Source organism: Tyto alba, unplaced genomic scaffold (assembly GCF_018691265.1).
Source record: "Tyto alba isolate M040663 unplaced genomic scaffold, T.alba_DEE_v4.0 Super-Scaffold_27, whole genome shotgun sequence".
Classification (NCBI taxonomy): Eukaryota; Metazoa; Chordata; class Aves; order Strigiformes; family Tytonidae; genus Tyto; species Tyto alba.
In genome coordinates this window covers 17,590,382-17,611,229 of record NW_024881301.1, presented here as the reverse complement: position 1 = coordinate 17,611,229, position 20,848 = coordinate 17,590,382, and the positions used below count along the sequence as shown (strand labels likewise).

At 38.2% G+C, this 20,848-nt stretch overlaps 1 protein-coding gene across 1 annotated transcript in view; it reads right to left on the bottom strand.

Annotated features, from left to right (window-relative positions):
* DOK6 (docking protein 6) overlaps positions 1-20,848 on the bottom strand; it is a 267,461-nt gene that overhangs the window by 144,539 nt on the left and 102,074 nt on the right. Inside the window, exon 3 of the mRNA XM_042797926.1 lies at positions 2,009-2,123. Within this exon, the coding sequence (XP_042653860.1) occupies positions 2,009-2,123 (115 nt within the window). The remainder of the gene's footprint in view (positions 1-2,008; positions 2,124-20,848) is intronic.

Below are 20,848 nucleotides of genomic sequence, written 5' to 3'. Positions count from 1 at the left end.
CTCACTAAGCAATGAGACCACACTTGCTCAGTCTTCCTTTTGCTGTTGATGTACTTTAAGAAACCTTTCTTGTCCTTCATGTCCCTGGCTAGTTTCAGCTCCAACTGAGGTGGAGCTTTCCTGGCTCCATTCCTATATACATGGATAATGACTCTCTAACCCTCCCACATCGTCTGTCCCTGCTTCTGTATGTTTCCCTTTTTGTGTTTGAGCTGAATCAGAAGTCAATTTGCCACAGGATCCTGTCAAGCATGTTCCTGAACCGAGCAACTCCCCTCATGTCATTATTGATCATCTATATCAAGAAATTGTCTTCAACTTGTTCCAGAAATCTGGATTGCTTGTGACCAGACATACTGGCCTTCCAGTAGATATTGTTATGGTTAAAGTCACCCAAGAGTACCAACACCTGGGACTGTGAGGTTTTTTCTACTTGCCTTAAGAATGCTGCTTCTGCCTTCTCTTGTTGATGAGGTCTACAGCAGACAACTACTACAGTATCACCAGTATTGGTTTGTCCTTTGATCTCTGCCCACAAGCTCTCTACTGGTTTGTCACTTCACTGAAGGCTCCATCCACACAAAACACACCTTTGCATATAGCATAGCCCTCTTGTACTGGCATCTTGTTAGCACCTTAAGGTGTTTGGTCTCATATACACAACTGGGTTCAAGGTTAAGGAGTTGCATCATGTTTGTTACAGAAGAAAGGGATGAATGGGCCAGACATGCTGAACTTCCTTAGGTTTTCCCCTTCTTTAGTGAAAGAATCCTGAAGTTATGACTTGCTGTCACTCTTTTCAAATATACCTGCACCATAGTAATTCTAGGGAAGGAATAAGATCTTTCATTAGAGAACAAGGGGAATGCATGTGTAGGCAAACAGAAAAGTTTACATAGACCTGATTTAAGTGCTGTGGAAATACAATTAAAGTTGTTTTATTCAATTATTATTAATGATATAGAGTCATTATTAATTCTACACATTAGAAATTAAAGTCTTTAGTGTGTACTACTTACAATTTGTTAAACTGATCCTAGAAAGACAGATTTTCTATGTTTGTGTTTTTAAATTTAAATTAATGAACAAATAAAACTCTGTCAACCCATCTTTTGTGATGTGATGCACATAACAATGTTTGCAGTACTTGATCCAAACACCTGTGTAATTAATGACCTTACACACTTTTAACCTACCTCTTCCACGTTTCTTGAATTTTGTTTCACTGTATTTAATTTAGATTGTACACCATGCAGTGTTTATATGATAATATTAAGATATAATTTTAAAATGCACAATTTCAAATACATCACTAAACAAATAGAAATTCTATTATTAAAAAATTCTTATTCTTTTACAAACCTTTTTTTCAGGTAGAATAGGACATAGACGTGTACAATTGCATTTTCAAACAATAAAACACAGCATTTTAATAGCGCAGTGTTCTGTCTCACAAGTAACTACCTGTCATTATATACCATGATGCCCAAGTCTGTTCTCAGCTTAATTCATTCATTATACCATGTAGCTGTTCAAACTGCAGACTGCTTGACATCCAGCTTTACAATATCCCGAGGTTTTAGCTGGTATTTACCTCTTCTTTGCAATGGCATGATAATTATTAGTTTTGTAAGAAGTAAGTGCCTATAGCAAAACTTGGTAAAAAAAAAGCATGCTTCACATCTTGACTTAATAACATCCCATAGGTAATTTTTACTCAGTTTTACAAATTTAGCTGAAAATCTCCAGTCTTCAGACCATTTGTATTTCGCCAAAGACAAGTAACGGAATAAAGAGCTTTGTAACACCCACAACACCTCCCAAAGTATATTAAAAAACACCCTATCAAAAGTCAAAAAACCTAAACCTCAAACTCCAAAGTTCTTGTTTACAACAAATTTCTTTAATCTAAGGATTTCTATCTGGCATTTTAAGTTAATTCACCTGAGCAAGACTTTGTCTTTTAACTTGATTTCTTCAAGCTAGAGATCCAGTACCGATTTCTTACCTGACTCACACGCAAATGTCTTTGACGTCTCATCATGAAAGATAATTGCCACTGCATGCTTCTTTGTCTCTCGAGGCAATCTAGTTATGTTTTTGATATTGTGCAGCTCAGTTACCTTAAAATGAAGAAAAGTATTTTAGGCCAGTGTATAAATAGTCCAAGCAAAAATATTAACTAGAACTACTCGATTTTTACTATAATCTATTTCTTCCCCCCTCCCCCCGAAAGTATATTTACATTTATAAGTTTTTTAATCGACAAAACCACATAAATAGGTAGGGTCTAAATTTGCAAAGCTTTATATACAATGTAATGTATCAAAAAGTGAACAGTCTGTTTCTCTAATAAAGTACTACTTGGAAACATAGTTATTGCAATAACCAAAGCAGTCTTGTGGTTATTTTATAACATATTTTTCAATTTCTATATTTGTACAACTTTGATTAGTTTCAGAATCTACATCGAATACATAGCCAAATGTAGGAACAGCAGTGTCTTATTAGTTAAGGGAAGTCAATTATCATGCCATTTAGTATCACTACATTTATAAGGATAGATCCTCATCTGTCTTTAAAGTGTAATTGTCATCCTTATAAGAACTCATGATTTTATTTTATTTTATTTTCAAAATATTAGAAAAGCTTATCAACAAAAAAATACTCTTGTAGCAAATTTACAGCATAACCACTTCAATTTATTTTCATTTTCCTTTGATGCAAGTAGATAACTACAATTAACACAAATGGAAGAAAAATATGTTATTATAACCAAAGCTTGTAGCACAGACTATATTAAACTGCTTAACACTTCACATTGTAAAATCTTTTCTCAGTTTCTAGGAAATCTGGGCAAACTTTATCTGTCTATAGTTAGCTTTTCCAGGCAGGACATCTGCCTCAGGCAGAATTAATTTCTTAAAAATGTCATCCATGCGAGTTTGGCCATCTATGACTAGGGAAAAAATGGACTGAATGCGGGTGGGTTTTTTTGTTTTGTTTTCTAATTCTTATGTTCCCTTTGTACAGCTCTAGCATTCCTTTTCATATGCTGGAAAGAATGTTTTTAAGAGACAGAGATTTTATATGGTACCATAAAAATTGGAACATGCTGGGGCAAAGACATTGCAAAAAAGATTGAGAGCAGATGAGTACTGAAAGTCATTGACAATCCAATGACAAACCATGAAGTGGAATGTGTAGGTGCTGATGACAAACCTGAGACCAGAACTGAAGGCTGCTATGGGGTCTACCTTGACCACCTTTTACAAAACTCACTCCAGCTTGTCAATATATTTGCTGCAATAGGTGGGCCAAACTGGATGCGGTACTCTACATACAGTCTAACAAGTACTGAACAGAGGGGGACAATCACTCCCTGTATTGTCTGGCCATGGTCCTGTTCGTGCAGCCCATGGAAGCTGTTGGCCATCTTTGCTGGCTGAGGCACCATGTCCCAGGGCCCTTCCCACAGGGCTGCTCCCATGTCTGTGCCATTGCAGGGGCTCCTCTGTCTCAGGGCCAGCACCTGGCACTTGTCTTTATTAATTTTCACAATGTCCCTGTCAGCCCACTTCTCCAGCTTGTTCAAGTGTCTGGAAGGTAGCCTGACTACAGAAACCATAGCAACCGATCCTTTCCAATTTGATAGCTGCACAGTTGGTGAGTGCATGCTCCATTACCTCCTCCCGGTTCCTGATAACGATACTAACCAAGAGAGGTCCCAGTACAGACCCCAGCAGTTCTACATTTGCTACTGACATCCAGGTAGACTGTGACCTATTAACCATGACCTTCTGGGTCTGACTAGCCGACCAGCTTTTCATCATCTAGACATCCACCCACCTAGATGATAATGTCCCAACCTGCATATGGGAGACAACGTCAAAAGTCTCGCTAAACTTGAGTACCAAACAACATCCACTGCTCTCTCCTCATCTCAAATCATAGCTGGCTATCAGATTAGTAAGGCATGATTTACCCTTGGTAAATCCACACTGCCTCTTCCCAGTTACTATCTTCTCCTATACATGCCCACAAATATGTTTTAAGAGGACACACTTCATGGTTCTTCCCATGGGCTGAAGTGAGCCTGCCAGACCTGTAGTTACCCAGGTTGATTTTCTAGCCTTTTTTTTTGGACACAGGTGCAACATTTGCCTTGCCACTGGGTTCCTAATCCCTTATAATTTTAATTTTAGCCATGAATTTCAGACCTTTGCAACAGCCCATTTATTTCTCTATATTTTGCTTGAAGGGAAAGAGAAGGGCTGAAAAACACAGATACCACTGTGATGATTACTGAAAGATCCTGCAATGCTGTTAGATTTGATAATAGATCCAAAAAACTTCCATTCCTTCTAAAGCTACATAACTTTCACAGTAATTTTTGTTCAAAATATAACTATAGACAACTGGGGACTCATATCTAACCATCTATAAAGATGACTTTATGGGTTCTCTTGTTGATCAGTACATTAAATCTATTTTTTTAATATATTGACAGAACAATTTTTATGCAAGATCATTCAGACCCTTAGGAATACTGTCAGCACAAATTGAACAATAGAATTTTATTTTATTTGCTGGTGGGAATTTAATGTCTGAAGGAGACAATGAAAACACCGCCAAATTCTGATGTGCCGCTTTTCTGTACCCAGACAAGTGATTTGGTTGAACAAAATGCAAGGTGAGTGAAGAAAAAGTCTCCATGCAGGAGAAAAAGGGCTTTGTTTTGAACACATTTTAACATTCTTTTGTTTCTGAAACCATACTGCCTTCCTAGACAGTACAGAACTTCTTATAACTTCAATGCAACAGGTAGAGTTACATGAATTGCCTCTTCCAAACTCCCTATCTTTTACTTTCTTTTTTTAAAGAAAGGTTTTTTTAAGCCATTCACAGTTTCACACAGCATTCTTATTCCTCTCATATACATCTTTCCACAGAAATTGACCTATTTCAAAATATCATGAGATACTGGGAGATATCTCTTTCCTTGTCAAATCCTTTAATGGTTTAACATGGGTAGCCAAAATATTTCTGCCAGTTAAAAAAAAAAAATATCTATCTATCTATCTATCTATCTATCTATCTATCTATCTATCTATCTATCTATCTATCTATCTATCTATCTATCTATCTATCTATCTATCTATCTATCTTTTGCCTTGAAATGCTTTGTCTTACAAGAACTGAAGGTTTTCTTGGAAATAATACTGGTTTAGTCATAATATTCTGAGGAAAAGGGGAATTTATACAGAAGCTACGAAAATAATTTTACTGGGCAAAATAACAGAAAAAATAAGAGAAAAAAAAAAGTAGCTGAGCTTTAGCACTCAGTCTCATCATCATATCTGAGGAAGCAGCAAATTTCAGAGAATCACAGAATGATTGAGGTTGGATTGGATCTCTGTAGGTCATTTGGTCCAATCCCCCTGCTCAAACAGGATCACCGAGAACCAGTTGCCTGGGACCGTGCCCAGATGGCTTTTGAATATCTCCAAGGTAGGTGGAAGACTCAGCAGCCACCCTGGGCAACCTGTGCCAGTGCTCAGTCACCTTCACAGTAAAATAGTGTTTCCTGATTTTCAGAGGGGATGTTCTGTGTTTCAGTTTGTGCCCATTGCCTCTGGTCCTGTCACTGGGCACCACTGAAAAGAGCCCGGCTCTATCTTCTCTAAACCCTTCAGGTGTAGAGATTATACTCACTGATGAGTATATAATGAATGAGCCTTCTCATCTCCAGGTTAGAATGTCTCAGAACTCTCAGCCTTTCCTCATAGGAGGGATCCTCCAGTCCCCTCATCATTGTGACACTTCACTGGAGTCTATTCAGCCGGTTCAAGTCTCTCCTGTACTGGGAGCCCAGAACTGGACCCAGCGCTCCAGGTGTGGCCACACCAGTGCTGAGTAGAGGGGAAGGATCACCATCCTCGATGTGCTGGCAACACTCCTCCTAATGCAGCCCAAGATACTGTTAGCTTTCTTTGTGGCAAGAGCACATTTCTGGCTCATGTATACCAAACTGTATATGTTGGAGAATGGCTCAGAGACAAGGGTCCTGTGCCTTTAGCCAGTAGATTGTAAGCCTGCATGCCTGAGTTGTGCCTTGTCATGTATTAAGAAAATCTTTGAACGAACGTTAGCGCAGGCTCTGCTCATACAAAAAGAAAAAGGGGGAATTGTTGGAGAATGGCTCAGAGACAAGGGTCCTGAGCCCACCGAGCAATTGTATGATCAGAGCCTGCTCTAGCTGCTGATGCTGAGCCTCACTAGGGTTTGCCTGCAGCTGCTCACAGCTGCTGATACAGGAGGAATGTCAAGGACGCTTCAGCCCTGTGTACCGTGGTGTGTCGAAAACAGGTTAAGGGGAATTAGGAATTGTGGTCTGAGAAACCCAGTGTTATGATAACGGTGGTCTGAGAAACATTGTGTTACGGTACTGTCGTGTATCGAAAACAAGTCAACAGGAATCAGAAATAGTAGCATGAGAAACTTAGTGTTATGAGAAGCTTGGGCTGTAAGCTAACTGCAAGTAGGTGGACCGTGCGAATACGACCTTTAGAGCTTAAGCCAATCAGCTAGTGACTAGTAGGCATAATAATTATCATTGTCTGTATAAATATATGTACCCTGGACCAATAAAGACACACGTTGATTGATGCTCTATCTTCCACATTGAACCTGTCTCGGCGTGTCGTTCGTCCACAGCCCCGCATGTATACAAGTTGAAGAAGAAGTTCTAGTTTTGTTTGCTGGGTAAGTCAACAGGTTGACAGAAAAAAAACCCCGGCAGTTAACATCTCAGAAACATTAGTTGATGTTAACAAGAAGGGCCATATAATCAAATAAGACCCTCAGTATTTCTATTGGTTATGTAATCGTTAATATCAAATAGAGATATGAATTTTTGATTCCATCTTCATCTTTTAAAACTGTACTGTATGTTTCCCTCCACAATCAGAGCAGAAAGGTAGAGGCAAGAGTAATGATACTGTGAAAGTCTATCTTCCCACTGCTAGAGAGAATTGAAGTTAATCAAATTCTGAATTCTGGGTTTGATGCCAATGAAGCATGACTCATTCCTCTACTCACTGAACATTTGCAATTAAAAAATAAACACCTGAGAGTTTATGTTATTTTGTATGAAGGAAAAATGAACTTTGTCTTGGCAACCAGACTGCTTTATCTCAGTGATTTTTGAAAGTGTGGTTTAATTTTTTTTTTTTTTTAATAATTAACTAACTAAACACTTTTAAAGCGGGATGGGAGCGGGGGGGAAGTATCAAAAATACTGAAAATACAAAAAAAATTCCTAAAAAAGTTTTAACTTCTTTGAAATAATTTAAACCATCTCTTTGCAAACTTTAAGGTTTTAAAAGACTAATCAAATTGAAAATTTACCAAACAGAAAATGTCCCTATTTTATGAGTAGTGCATTAGGCAAATCTACTTTTTAAAGCTGCGTATGTTTTACTAAAATTTGCTCTCTGTGGTATCATAATAGACTTGTTGGCAAAATACAGCCTAATTCATCGAAAACATTGCTATTTCACAACAAAATAGTATTCTGGAACTACCAAGACCATTAGTACCCTTGCACCTGTAAGAAGTAAAGAATAAAGGGAAAATCTAGTGTTCTATTACACATATAAGAGTCTTACCAAGACTTCTCACAAAAAAAAAAGATGTAAATATTCTTATTGTGGGATTATACTTGCCTAAAACTTTGGTAATATTAAAAACAAGCCAAACCAACAGAAACTTTGAAAATCAGTTTTCCTATTTCCCCAGATTTTTATCCCTCTAGAACAAAATGAACTTCAACAACAAATGAAATCCCTAATTTTACCTCTTCAGTGAGTTATCTTGCAAATACATTTCTTGCCTACCCTTCTCCTTTATGATTCTTTCCAGTAGGCTAAATAGATCCTTTTGTATTAATCTATGATTGTGTAGCTAACAACTTTTCACTAATGTTAGTATGTTAACTTAGTCTTTCTTTTCTCTACTAGACATTGGTGCTATCATTTAGTGTAGTACTCCATATGGCACTCAGCGTTGTACGTGTTAGTGGCTCTCAGCACCTGGTCCATTTCTCAGTTCTCCTACTCCTCATCAATAATTCCTGCCTCATATGTCCATCACTCAGCAACCCACACATAAATGTAATTGTGTTGGGGTTTTTTGTTGTTGTTTGTTTGTTTGTTTGTTTGTTTGTTTTTCTATTAGGTTTCTTGGTATTTTCCTGTATCCTAAAACCATTTTACTTGTATCTAGGATGACAACTGAACACTGGTTGAAGAACAGATGTAGAATAGTTACTTAACTTATATGTAATAAACTTTTCTTTGCTAAGCTTTTTTTTTATTCCACTTTTTTCATATCTAATTTTTTTCTTTCTTGGGGGGGTTTTGACATAGCTATATCAAAGACATCGGGAAGGGAAGGGAGGGGAAGGGAAGGGAAGGGAAGGGAAGGGAAGGGAAGGGAAGGGAAGGGAAGGGAAGGGAAGGGAAGGGAAGGGAAGGGAAGGGAAGGGAAGGGAAGGGAAGGGAAGGGAAGGGAAGGGAAGGGAAGGGAAGGGAAGGGAAGGGAAGGGAAGGGAAGGGAAGGGAAGGGAAGGGAAGGGAAGGGAAGGGAAGGGAAGGGAAGGGAAGGGAAGATAAATAACTGTCTGCTTTTCTATATTATGACTGTATAAAAGTTTTTTTTTTTTTTTTTCAAAAAAAAAAAACCCAAATAAAATATAGAACAATCATCAACCTTAAGAACAAGAGCAAAAACCGGAAAGGACTCCTCTGAAGGAACCAACAGTTAAAAAAAATTTGTTATGTGGTCAAAAAGATAAGAGGATGAGAAGAAGAAGAAAGCTTATGCCCCCACTTAGGAAAAAAAAAAAATAAAAAACATTTGCTTCCTTGAAGATTTTCCCTATCCGATGTCTTATGATAAACATTTGTACCCTGAGAGATTCACAGGAACTTGAAGTCACCTTTCTAGAAGATCCTAAACTTGATTCTAATACCAAATCGCTTCAATTCCCTACTCCTTGTCAGAATGTCCAAGCATTTCCTGATGCCACGGGACTGAGATACAAGAAACACTGCAGGATTGGTCTATATTAGTTTTAGTGCATTTCTGTGCCAATCGACTTGGAAAAGATCTGAAAAGTATTCTGATAGATTTCAGAAGTCTAACTCCATTTTTCCCTAGCTAAACCAACCATCATTTAATTTCAGTGAAGTCACGCTGCAGATTCCTAGTAAATAATTCAAGTCCAGGAGAATTACTAATGCAAGATAGTCTGCAGTGGCAGATAGCAACAGCCTAAATACAGGCACGATATACAGGCATAGGCTGATGATCAAGGACATAATTCAGGATTGTTATATGGAAAATAAAACCTTTGAACAGTAGACCCAGCCTTTGAAGTGGACAGTTACCTCTGATTAGCCAGAAGAGATGAGATAATAGATTGATAGCTACAAACTTCTGGTCTCTCTAAAAACACTTTAGCCCTTACCTGTCTTGACATGACACTTCAGATCTCTCCCACTCTCCTAGTCTCAGTGCTGGCTATAACAACTCATCCATGTTAAAAGCTTAATTTCACATGGGAAAAACACCCACATTTTTTCTGTTTGGGAGTCTGTGATCTATGTTATAGCAACCTATAGTCTTCTTTTTGTATTTGTTACCTAGGTAAATTACAGGAAATAATTACAGGATCATATTTTCGTTATGTTAGCAAAATATTTGTTGTGGTTAGAGCTCTGAGGGTAACTGAGCACCACACAACCACTCACTTCCCCGTTCCCCACCAGTGCTGGAAGGATAAAATAAGCAAAGGCTTGGGATTTAAGATAGGACAGGAAGGGATAAATGACTCATTATGGTCATGGGCAAAAGGTAGACTCGTTAGGGGAAATAAAAAAACCATAAATTTATTACAGACACTAACAATAACAACACTTAACAGAGTAGGACAGTGAGAAGCATTGCCACATCTTGAGAACACCTTCCCCCCACCCCTCCCTTCTTCCCGGGCTCAGCTCTGCTCCCAATATCTCTACCTCCTCCCCCAACAGCACAGGGGCAGGGAATGGGGGTGCAGTCAGTGCTGCCACTTCCTTCATCTTCGGAGGGAGGAATTTCTGGAACTTCCTCTCCCTGCTCCAGCACGGTCCCCCACTCACAGGAGACATCCTCCACAAAATTCCTCTGACATGAGTCCCTCCCATGAGCTGCAGTGTTTCCCTAGCTGCTCCAGCGTGGGACACCAACTTTCTCCAATGGGAGTCCCTCCCACGGGCTGCAGCCCTTCCTGAGCTGCTCCAGCATGGGACACCCCAGCATGGCACAATCCTCCCAGCACCGAACTACAACAGCAGTGGCTGCTTCTTCCTACAGGATCCCAGCATCCTTTGGGTTCAGACACCTTAAATGTCATTGTGAGGCTCCCCACAGGTCACAAATCAGTGTCTGCTCCACCGCAGACCTTCATGGGTGGTGGGGTTGGGGGCGCCCTGCCTTCTCATGGGGTCTCTGCCCCGGCACACCTCCCCCCTCCTTTCTTCCTCTGTTCCTCCACTGACTTTGGTGTTCACACAGTTGTCATAACTCATCCTCACAAGTCCAACCTCTCCTCCCAGGTCCCTTCTTAAATACATTATCACAGATGTGCAGCTGATTGGCTTGACCTTGGTGCAGAGTTGGGGCTGACAAGGAGCCAGGGGACCTTTGAGAACCTTCTCACAGGAGGCCACTACTGTAGACCCCTCCACTGCTACCCAAAATCCCCATCACTCACTCAAACCAAGTACAATATTTTATATGACAAAACAGTCACTGTCAATGGAATTTAAGATAACTACTCTTTAAAATGTTTTGGGGTTATTCTTTATTATTTTTGGCATCTTAATTATATTCTTAGATAGGAGAGGCTATTAAATTACAAAATACAATTAAATCAAATAAAGGCTCAGATTAACTGGGATCCACTGCTTCTTAATGGTCAAAGTAATTTGACATTTTTCTGATTACTTTGTTTGGAACTACATTTAGTTCTCTCAAAGCGGAATGATTGTAGGAACCATTCAATACACTTTCTCTTGAATCCATCATATCTCATCACTGACCTACACTGGACATTTATTTGTTTGCTTATTGTACTAAAAATCTGTTCTAGTTAGGGAGCTGAAGATCTAGAATCTGCACTATCTACTTTTGTGTTACATGGACATGTAAAGACTGTATGTATCTAACACATCTAGGGCTCTGGTGCCCAAATTGTATGTTTAAATAGATCAGATAACTCTTCCACAATTATAGAAATATTACTTCCAAATCACATATTATATCTGCTTCACTACAAAAAACACAATTCCACAGTAAATAATAAAGGAGGTATAGAAAGGATGAAAACCCCCCAAAAAATGCATAAAATCTCAAGCGATCCATTCTGGTTATATCTTCTGAATTCTTCCAGATGCGTGCCTCCCATATGAAATTGGGAGGGAAATGGTTCTGTGATTCCATCTACTGAATGTTATTTCCACTGTGCAGAGTCCTGGAAATTGCTTGGGCAGAGGAAAAGGTCTGAATTTACATAAATGGATTTCTGTTTTGCATTGCATACTCCCTTCCTGTCATTTAATTTCCATCAGGCAAAAATAGAAGCAGAAGAGAGCTAAAAAATGTAATTGTTCATCCCGTTATTTCTTAATAATGGCCCACATACTACCACCTGTTGTGTAATACCACACAAACAATGATGTAACAGAGCAAAAGCCAACACAGTGGCGAGGAGCAGGGAATCCAGTGAGTGATGCCCAGATGTAGAGAACTATCTCGGACTAGAAACAGCATGACAACAACAAGAGAGCGAGATAAGAAGCAAGAGCTATGTTAACTATCATAGCAAAAAAAGGACAAAGGAGGCACCAGTATGCTAACATAACTCTGAATGTTGCTGCCAGTCTGCAAAAGGAGATGCTGGCCCACTGCAGCTGAAAAGACTAAAGGGAGGAGTATCTCAAAGAGACGAAACATCTCCCTTTAGCTCAGTTTTCAGTCATCCTATCTGAAGTTAGCGGCAGCTCCTTTTATATGGTTAAATCCAATTGCCACAGAGTAGAAATTTTGTTACCACTCCAGACAAAGATGCACTTAATTTTGGCTCTTACAAAAAGGCAGTGTGCTGCCTGAAAAGCATAAAGACCTTTGGGACTGAGGAAACGGCTGCATTAACAGAAGCACATCCAGCGTCAAGGGAAGTGACTTTTCTTCTTTACTCAGCACTCATTAGACCACATCTACAATACTGTGTCCAGTTTTGGGACCGCAATGCAATTGATAAATCAGAGCCAGTTCAGCAGAGGACCCCCCCAGGAGAGCTGGAACGGGATCACCTGGCCTGTGGGGAGAGGTTGAGGGATGGTGGCTGCCCTAGCCTGCAGCAGGGGGGGCTTCAGTGGCACCTAACAGCAGCCCCCCCCACATCCCTGCAGGGAGGTTATCGATGAGACAGACAGGCTCTTCACAGTTGTGCTTGGCGTGAGGAAGAGGGACAATGGGCATAAACTGAGATAAGAGCTGTTCAGGCTGCATAGGAGAAGCAATGTTTTCACCATGAAGACAGCTCAGCAGTGGGACAGGCTACCCAGAGAGGCTCTGTGGTCTCTCTCCCCAGAGGTTTTCAACAGCCAACTGGACAAAATCCTGAGCAGCCACGTCTGACCTCAGAGCTGGCTCTACTGTGAGCAGGAGTTGGACAAGAGACCTCTTGATGTCCAAATTAACCCGTGATTTTAAGAAAGGGATGCCAACAGATTGGTAAGGATACTTGGACCTTTATGGGTTTGGGCAAACCCATATGGAATTAGGCATTCAGAGTATTTAAAATGAAATACAGTTTCCTGACTTCTGCATACTCAGCACAAGAACAGCACATGACAACAATAGGATTAGTGGATGCAAGAGACTGAAAAACAAAACAAGGTAAAAAAGTACTAAGAGGCAGAAAAACCTATTTCATGAAAGAATAGCAAAACTTAAAACACAAGATTACAAGAGGGACATAAGAAGAGAGAAGAAAAATCCCAAGATCAGAAAAGTGAAAGAATGGATCACATAAAAGCAAAACCAATTAACAAAGAAAACAGAAGAGTTTTCCCCATCTCTGTATGAGGATTTAGCCTTGGAAGAAGATGAGTTGTTATGGTAACAACACTCCCCAGGAAATTTGCCAAGGGGTGGCATATCAACCTTCACTTTACGCCTCCAGGGCAAGTCTCCAGGTGCTATTTCAGAGGAATAAGAGTTTAAGAAACTGCTTCCAAGTGAATGTTCATTTCTGTAAGCACTAAATGGAAACCACACCTATAACAGCAGTAAGAATCTTATCTGTTAACTGAAACAGCAGTTAGAAAAAAAGAAACCAAAAAGGGACAGAATGAATATATATATTAAAAATAAATCAAGCTAACTATAAACCAGTAATATCAGGGCAAGAAAGTGAAGTTTGATGGGAAGAAATATGCACAAGTCTGACAGCAGAGGGATACTATATAATTTTTTCTTGCACTTCAGATAAAATTGAGATTTAAAAAAAAAAAAAGTTTAAATTTTGCAGCGTTTTTTGAGAATGTAGATGACATTACGTAAATTTAGACTAAATATAAAATAACTATAATTTAGTTTCTCAAAATTTAAATACATGTAAATGAAGCAAAAATCTGAATCGTTACCTCAACTCTTTTCTCTAAGTCTTCACTATTGCTAAATAACAATATTACTGACTTCCATATGAGTTACCACCTGAGTACCCAGATTCATGCTGTATTCTAACTGCTCATTTGCCACATAAGAAGTTACAAACACTTCAGTTTGCCCCAATAGAATCTAAAAAAAATAAGGATAGAACCCAAATTTACTTGATTAACTTTTGTTCTGCCACTTTAAGCACTATAATGTTTCACAGTGTCTGTAAATCAAAACTTCCAGGGCAGAATAAGCATATTAAGTCATACTATTTACCTCCAATAGGCAAAAAAATAGGGGTTTTGCCAAGCCAAGTTACTTTACTTTCTCTCAAACTGTGCTGCTGCAATACTGCCAGGATTGAACTGCTGCTTAATCCTATTGGATTATTCTGGTTTTGGCTGGTAGCCTGGTGTTTTAAAGCAATAGTTAAGGTCTGATCAGTTCACGTGTATGTGGACCTCTTCCCTCAACAAACAATTTAATTATGATTTTTGAAAAAGACATGTTTTCACAATTCAAAGGCTATTTTTATAGAGTCATTTGTAATATAAAAATACCAGTTCTCCCCACTCCCATTTCCTCACTGTCCTAAAGACCCTTTGAAATACGTTTTCCAGCCTGACCTTTCAGACTACTGTGTAAGTATAGCATTAAAAAAAGGAGGAAAAAAACAACCTTCTGTAAAAGTGAGTGTTGACAAAATTTACAATAACTAATGCCTTAATAATAAAAGAACACTCTAATTGAAACCCAGGTTCACACTTGAAAAGTAACACCATGATAGAGGGATGGCAGAGAGGGAAGATGATTCACAGCTGAAATAAAATAAATTTCCCAGTTATCTTTCCATATTTCAGCTACATTTAAAAAAAAGATAGTTTCAATATCTACATTCCTGATAGTTACTAGGTATGCAAGCAGTAGCACTGTGCTATGCCTAAGAAACAAAATGGGGCATTTAATTACTGTAGTTTAATTAGACAAGTAGAGTAATAAGACTATACTTCACAATGAATGTGTAAATGAATTAGATCATTATATGATTTTTTTTTTTATAGTCTTATGAGGCTACTAAAATGTACTGGATAGATAGAAACTGTTTCTATTGTTAAGAAATTTCACTTTCAACACTTTCAAAGTACATGATTATGTCCAGCCCTTTTCTAGTTTTGGCCCAAAGGTATTGGTTAATTAAGAGGAAGATGTTATTGGTCTTCAAGCAGTAAGAAAAGGAGAAACGTATTTTTCCAAAACTTCCTTTAAATTTTCCTCTTGTTTTATTTAAATTGGCTGACCTGTAATAATTCCTAAACTTATCTTGTTAAATAAGCTCAGTTAAAAATAAGTGTTTATTAACACAGGCTACATTTGAAAAAAAATTACAAGCAAATACATGCTTACAAAGTACAACTTTTCTGAAAGCAGTGTGTGACAAGTATATTATTCTTCCTGCTAAACTTTTAGGTATAACCCTCACTATGAAATCTCTCACCACATTGACAAACCGGGTCAGGAGTGTTAGAGGATAGAAGAAGCTGTAGGCTTCCAATGCACATAAATTATTTTGTTTGTATCTATGCTGTACTTTATGCCAGTTGCTGAGCCCTAGGTTTAACTCCCATTCCTACGCCTTTCAAACTGTGAAAGCCTTCAACTTGGGCTGTAGCTCCCTTTAGCCAGACCTTGCAACCATGGGGAAGCCTTGGGTCAAAATTAGTTGAGAAAGGCTGCCTTACTTCCATTATACCACTCACAGGGAAAAAAAAAAAAAATCATGATTGAGAGGCACCTCATGATGCTGGTTTTAAGGACCTCTCAGATGTTGGGTGTCTTCTGAACTATAAAGAGCTATATTCAGAAAAAGAGAAATTACCTTAGCCGGGAAAGGAAAAGGGACATCATCATCTTTTCCCTTTCCACTCCTGGCTCTTCTCACTTGATCCAAAAGGTGAGGAAGCCACACACAAGCACAGGACTCAGCTGGGGGCTCTGCCCCATAGCTGGCTGTGGGCAACAGCAAGTGGTACAAGACCATATGTTCACATATACAAGCAAAACCACAGTGATATCCACTAAGCTATTTGTTTTGTTTTGTTTTTCAAAGGATTAAAACAATAAATACAAACCCACAACAAAACCAGTATTATTTAGAAAACTATATCCCCATTAATTTTAAAATGGTGTAAATATGCCTCAGTGTCCTTAAAAATAACCCCCACTGCAATCCAACAATACCAAGACTGGCCTTTCGGTGCTGTTCGTAAATATAAACATATATATTAAAGGCATTTCATATATTCTGAAGGAAGTATTAATAGCACCATATTACCTATGAGGACCTTGATGCTCACCAGAAAAATACATCAACTATATGAAAACCCAAAAATAGAAAGAAAATTTGAGTTAAATTAACCTAAGTTAAGCACATGCCTGTACATGTGTGAGTACACATCCACTCAAAGTGGTTTAGAATTCTTTAGGAGAAAAATGCAAAAAAAAGAAAAATGCCATAGAGAGAAAAAAGCAATAGAGAGAACCTGAAGGAAGAAAAAAAAAAAAACAAAAAAACAAAACCAAACCAAAAACTAATAGAGTGCAGTAATTTGAAAAAGAATAAAAGGAAACATTCTGAACAGCGATTAACCCTCCTTTTAGGATATTTTAAAAAAGAAATAGTTTTAATTTTTTGACAAACTTTTTGAAATGTTTTCCATTTATTTACTTCTAAAATTAACTGAAATTTGTTAGCTGATAATTTGAAAATTCTTTTAGCTTAATTGTCATTGGGGACAAATTAATTTAGAATATCTATTATGACAATTACATACAGCTACATTTTCAACTCTAATGCATTTTTAATAACTTCCATCAGCCACTTATTTGAAATTCAAATTTCCTTCTATGAAGAAGTAAAAATTAGATAGCTTTCTGCCAATTTTCATAATAAATTGTTCTTTATTTATGTTGCAAAGCTTCCCTTATTATAAGCAAATCAAAACCTTAAATGAAACTTAGTACTCATAAGATTTATTATATTTCATCTCTCTTTATTAAGAGAAAGTAAATTACAGTGATAAACCTGTCTGCCCTCCCTGGAACCCCATAACATGATGTTTGTACCTGTCTGCTTCCTTTTATAGCTATAGCATAAGGGACCATGCCTCTTCCCATTACCACATCAAAACAGTAAACATTCTTCCAACACAGACACAATTCAGAGTAGCTTCAAGGGAAAATTTTGCCACTAAGAAAAAAAAATATCTTCACATAACATTTCTTTAGTAGTGTTATAAACAGTGGGCTATATAATTAGGTCTTTAACTTCCATCATGAACTATTATTATTTATGTAATATACTAACTTTCTACACTTGACTAGTGAGAATAGGCACACACAATACTGGAAAAAATAACAAATGAAGTCAGGCTAGGAAAGGAAGACTTAAGTATTACTCTGACTACTAGTTCTATATCTCTAGTCCAATATTTTTCTGTTGTTTATATGGCTGTGGGCCCCATTGGGTCTGACTGCAGTGTGTTGAAACAAATAAATACCTTTATGTTTGCTGTCACCCCTTCTATACATATTATGATACACATTGTCTTAATGATATGATTTTATTTTATTTCTCATAACTATTTTTCAACTAAGCCAGAATAAATTATAAACACAATTCTGTTAAATAGAAAATTTGTAAATTATATGTGATTCTCATATCTTCATACTGTTTTTCTGACTTAATGGTGTACTGGTTACACCCTGGTTTCTCTCAGGGTTCTTCCATAATGGTCATCACACAAGTATATTTCACACAGATCGTTTCACAAACATTAATTTCCTTTCACACCTACTTAACTTCTGATAGATGTGGATTATATTGACATGGAAGGAACAAAGAAACTATATGATGAAAAAAAAAAGAAAGTAAAAAATATGTCCTTTAAACTTCTGCTCTGAATTTGAGATATCCAGGATTCAGCTTTTCAATACTTGCATTGAAAAGGGGAGCTTAGTTAGTGTAAATCTCCACAGCAGAACCAAGCTGTTTTGTATCCTAGCTCAACTGTTTCTTCTTGATCTCCTCCCAAGGACCAGTGAACACCTCCTTCAGAGACTTTATTTCCAGTCTCTCTTCTCAGAAGTGCCTATCCCCCAGCTTCATCTGGGTACCTGGTACTGAAACCGTCACTCCCACACACAGGGTCTTCTTATTTCAGAACCTGCCACTACTGGGCAATGTCTGAGCAATGTACACATCCCAGCTGCTGAAACATGAGGTAGGTAGTGCTATTAGAGAGCAGTTTGCTTTCGTGCAAAAATCTGAACAATCCCTCTTGCTTTGTCTTAATGTGCATCCATCCTGCTGCACTAATACTCTTTGTCCCAGGTATAATTGGGTCGAAGAGACAAACTATGTCCATACTCTTTGCTTCCTTATCCACCTCCCTCTCATTGTTAGATTTTTATTTCTGTAGCAGTCTCCTTATTTTTGTGCAAAGTCAATTAAAATCAATTTCTGTTTGCCCTTAATAATATGCACTTTCTTCAACATCCTCCTATCCCATTCTTCCCTTTAGTATTTCTCATATGAACTTCTTGAACAGCCAGCTTTCCATCTGCCAGAAGCTCTTGGTGTTTCTCCCAGATATCTAATTGATAAGGTGCTTTTATAGACTGCCAAAGCGTTTATTCCTTTATTTTTTTCCCATGCGCTAACATTTGGTCTATTTCTTCTCTAAGTTTTAATTCAACAATTTTCCTTTCCATGTTACCTAGGTGCCAGAGGATATACATACAGAGAATGGTCCATGATCTCATCTCAAACACCTGACCCTGTACTAGTCTTCAGAAATGACAAGTAGCTATTTCAGTGAATGTCAGGATTTATCCCTGAAAGAACTGGAGGGAAGATATTTCATTACTCAAGAGAGAAAATTATCTGAATTTCCATCATATGTGGAGCTTTATAGATGACAGGAGCCATTCTAGCTGTCAAAGTCAGAAGTGATTCTAACAATCACGCACAAACTACAGGTTTGCAAAACCTTTAAACTTTGTCAAAACATGGCTAGATTTTCATGGCAAAACCAGAATATACATAACAGACACACATATCATTGTGTTCTCTTCTGTAAAGCAACGACACTAAAGGAGTTGAAAGAAAAGCTCTCTTGAGAGTGTTTTACGAGACACTAGGAAGATTAAGTATATTTTTTCCATCAGTAGAAATAAATGAAATATACTCAGAAGAGGGCAGGACCAGTTTGACACAATACATGCAGAACAGGGATATATCAAGAGCTTATAGCAACTTTAATGACACATACTTTGCAGTTCACAGAAAAGTCTAGGTTGAAGAGAACCTTGAAATCATCTGGTCCAACCATGAAAGTAGGGCCTTAGATTAGGTTACATAGGGCCCTGCCAAGCTAGGTCTACAAGATTTCCAGTGAGGAAATACTGAACTCTCTGGTCAGCCTGCTCTGATGAAGTTGTTTCCATAGATAGTTTTGTTTTTTTTTGTTTTTTTTTTTCTTCCCTATATCCAGCTAATTTACCCTGAAGCAACTTCTGCCCATTGTGTCTTGTCCTTTCCCTGTGCATCCTTGAAACGAGAGCACCTCTGATTCTCACCTCAGCCATCTCATCAAAACTGGAAGGCTGTAATTAGATTCTCCCCAGACCTTTTCTCTTCACTGGTGCAAACTCAGTTCCTTCAACCTTTCCTCATGCGTCAGGTTCTTCAACCTCCAATTTCCTCACTGGCCTACTGTTGGACCCTCTAAGTTTTTTCAGTGTCTCTCTAGAATAGAGCAGAGAGGGGATCAGAACTGGACACAATATTCTAGGTATGGCTTTACAAGCACTCAGCAGGGAGGAGCCTTCCTAGTTGACAGTCCTCAATTTGTGACCCATACTTCTGATGAGGCAGCCCAGGACTTGGTTTGCCTTCACTGCTGCCAGGGAACACAGCTGGCTCAGGTTTAGCTCACTGCCTTGCAGGACACTCGGGGCCTTTTCAGCAAAGTTGCCCTCCAGCCATTCAGTCCCCAGCCTCTTCTGTTGTTTTGGTTATTAGGTCTTAGGTGTAGGACTTCATGTTTAGCTTTGCAGAGGTCATGAAGCCTCCATCCCTGAAGATATTAAAAATCCAGCTGGACATGTTCATGAGCAATGTGATCTGACTGATGCTGCTCTGAGCAGGACATTGAACTAGATGGACTCCATAGGTCCCTTTCAACCTGAATTGTTCTATGATCAATGACAGTTTGCAAGTCTTACATCATAAAAGTGTGTTTTGTTTTGGTTTTCCCTCCTGCTGAAATGTTTCAACATTCCTCCCCTATCTAATAATATTCTTTACAGTAAAAAAGTTCAGTCTTCAAGCTTGTTTTAATAGTTAATATAACAGGAATACAGGCTCCTGTTTAAACAGCTGATTTTTAAGAATATAGTGTCCTTTTTGCTGCAAAACCGTGAACATGCTCAAGTATTACTATGAATTTACTCTAGCAAGTGTACATGGATCTTCATATAAGAACCACCATTAAGATGTCTGGAAGTTGTTTTATGTTACCAGCAGAGACTAAGAGATTCTTTACTTTTACCACCATTTATTCCCTCCTTGATACTTAGATTCAGCCACTGATGGCACTGCTGAGGAATTCAAAGCCATCCATTAATATCACTTTATTTACTCTGTGAATTGAAACATCTAATTAATACTCTGTGCCTTCAAGGTTTAGAAGGATGAGTAGAATCGTACATAGGAATAGACTCATAGAGTCATTTAAGCATTTTAAGTCCATGCTTGTAGGAGCTCAAAGTCCTATCAGCATGCTCAGCCTGTAGATTTCTTCACTACATTGTTAAGGAAAGAAGATGTTATTGCCTTAATACAATCTTTGTTGAAAGATATTTTGTTTTATTAGTTTGCATGCTGCCCTTTGATGTGCTCAGACTCTATTAACGGCTTTATTACCAGCACAGCTCCAATTATTCCTGAAATTTGCTTTTTGGTGCATAGAATGCTTGCTTTGAACGATTACATTGTTCAGATACTTCTATATTTTAA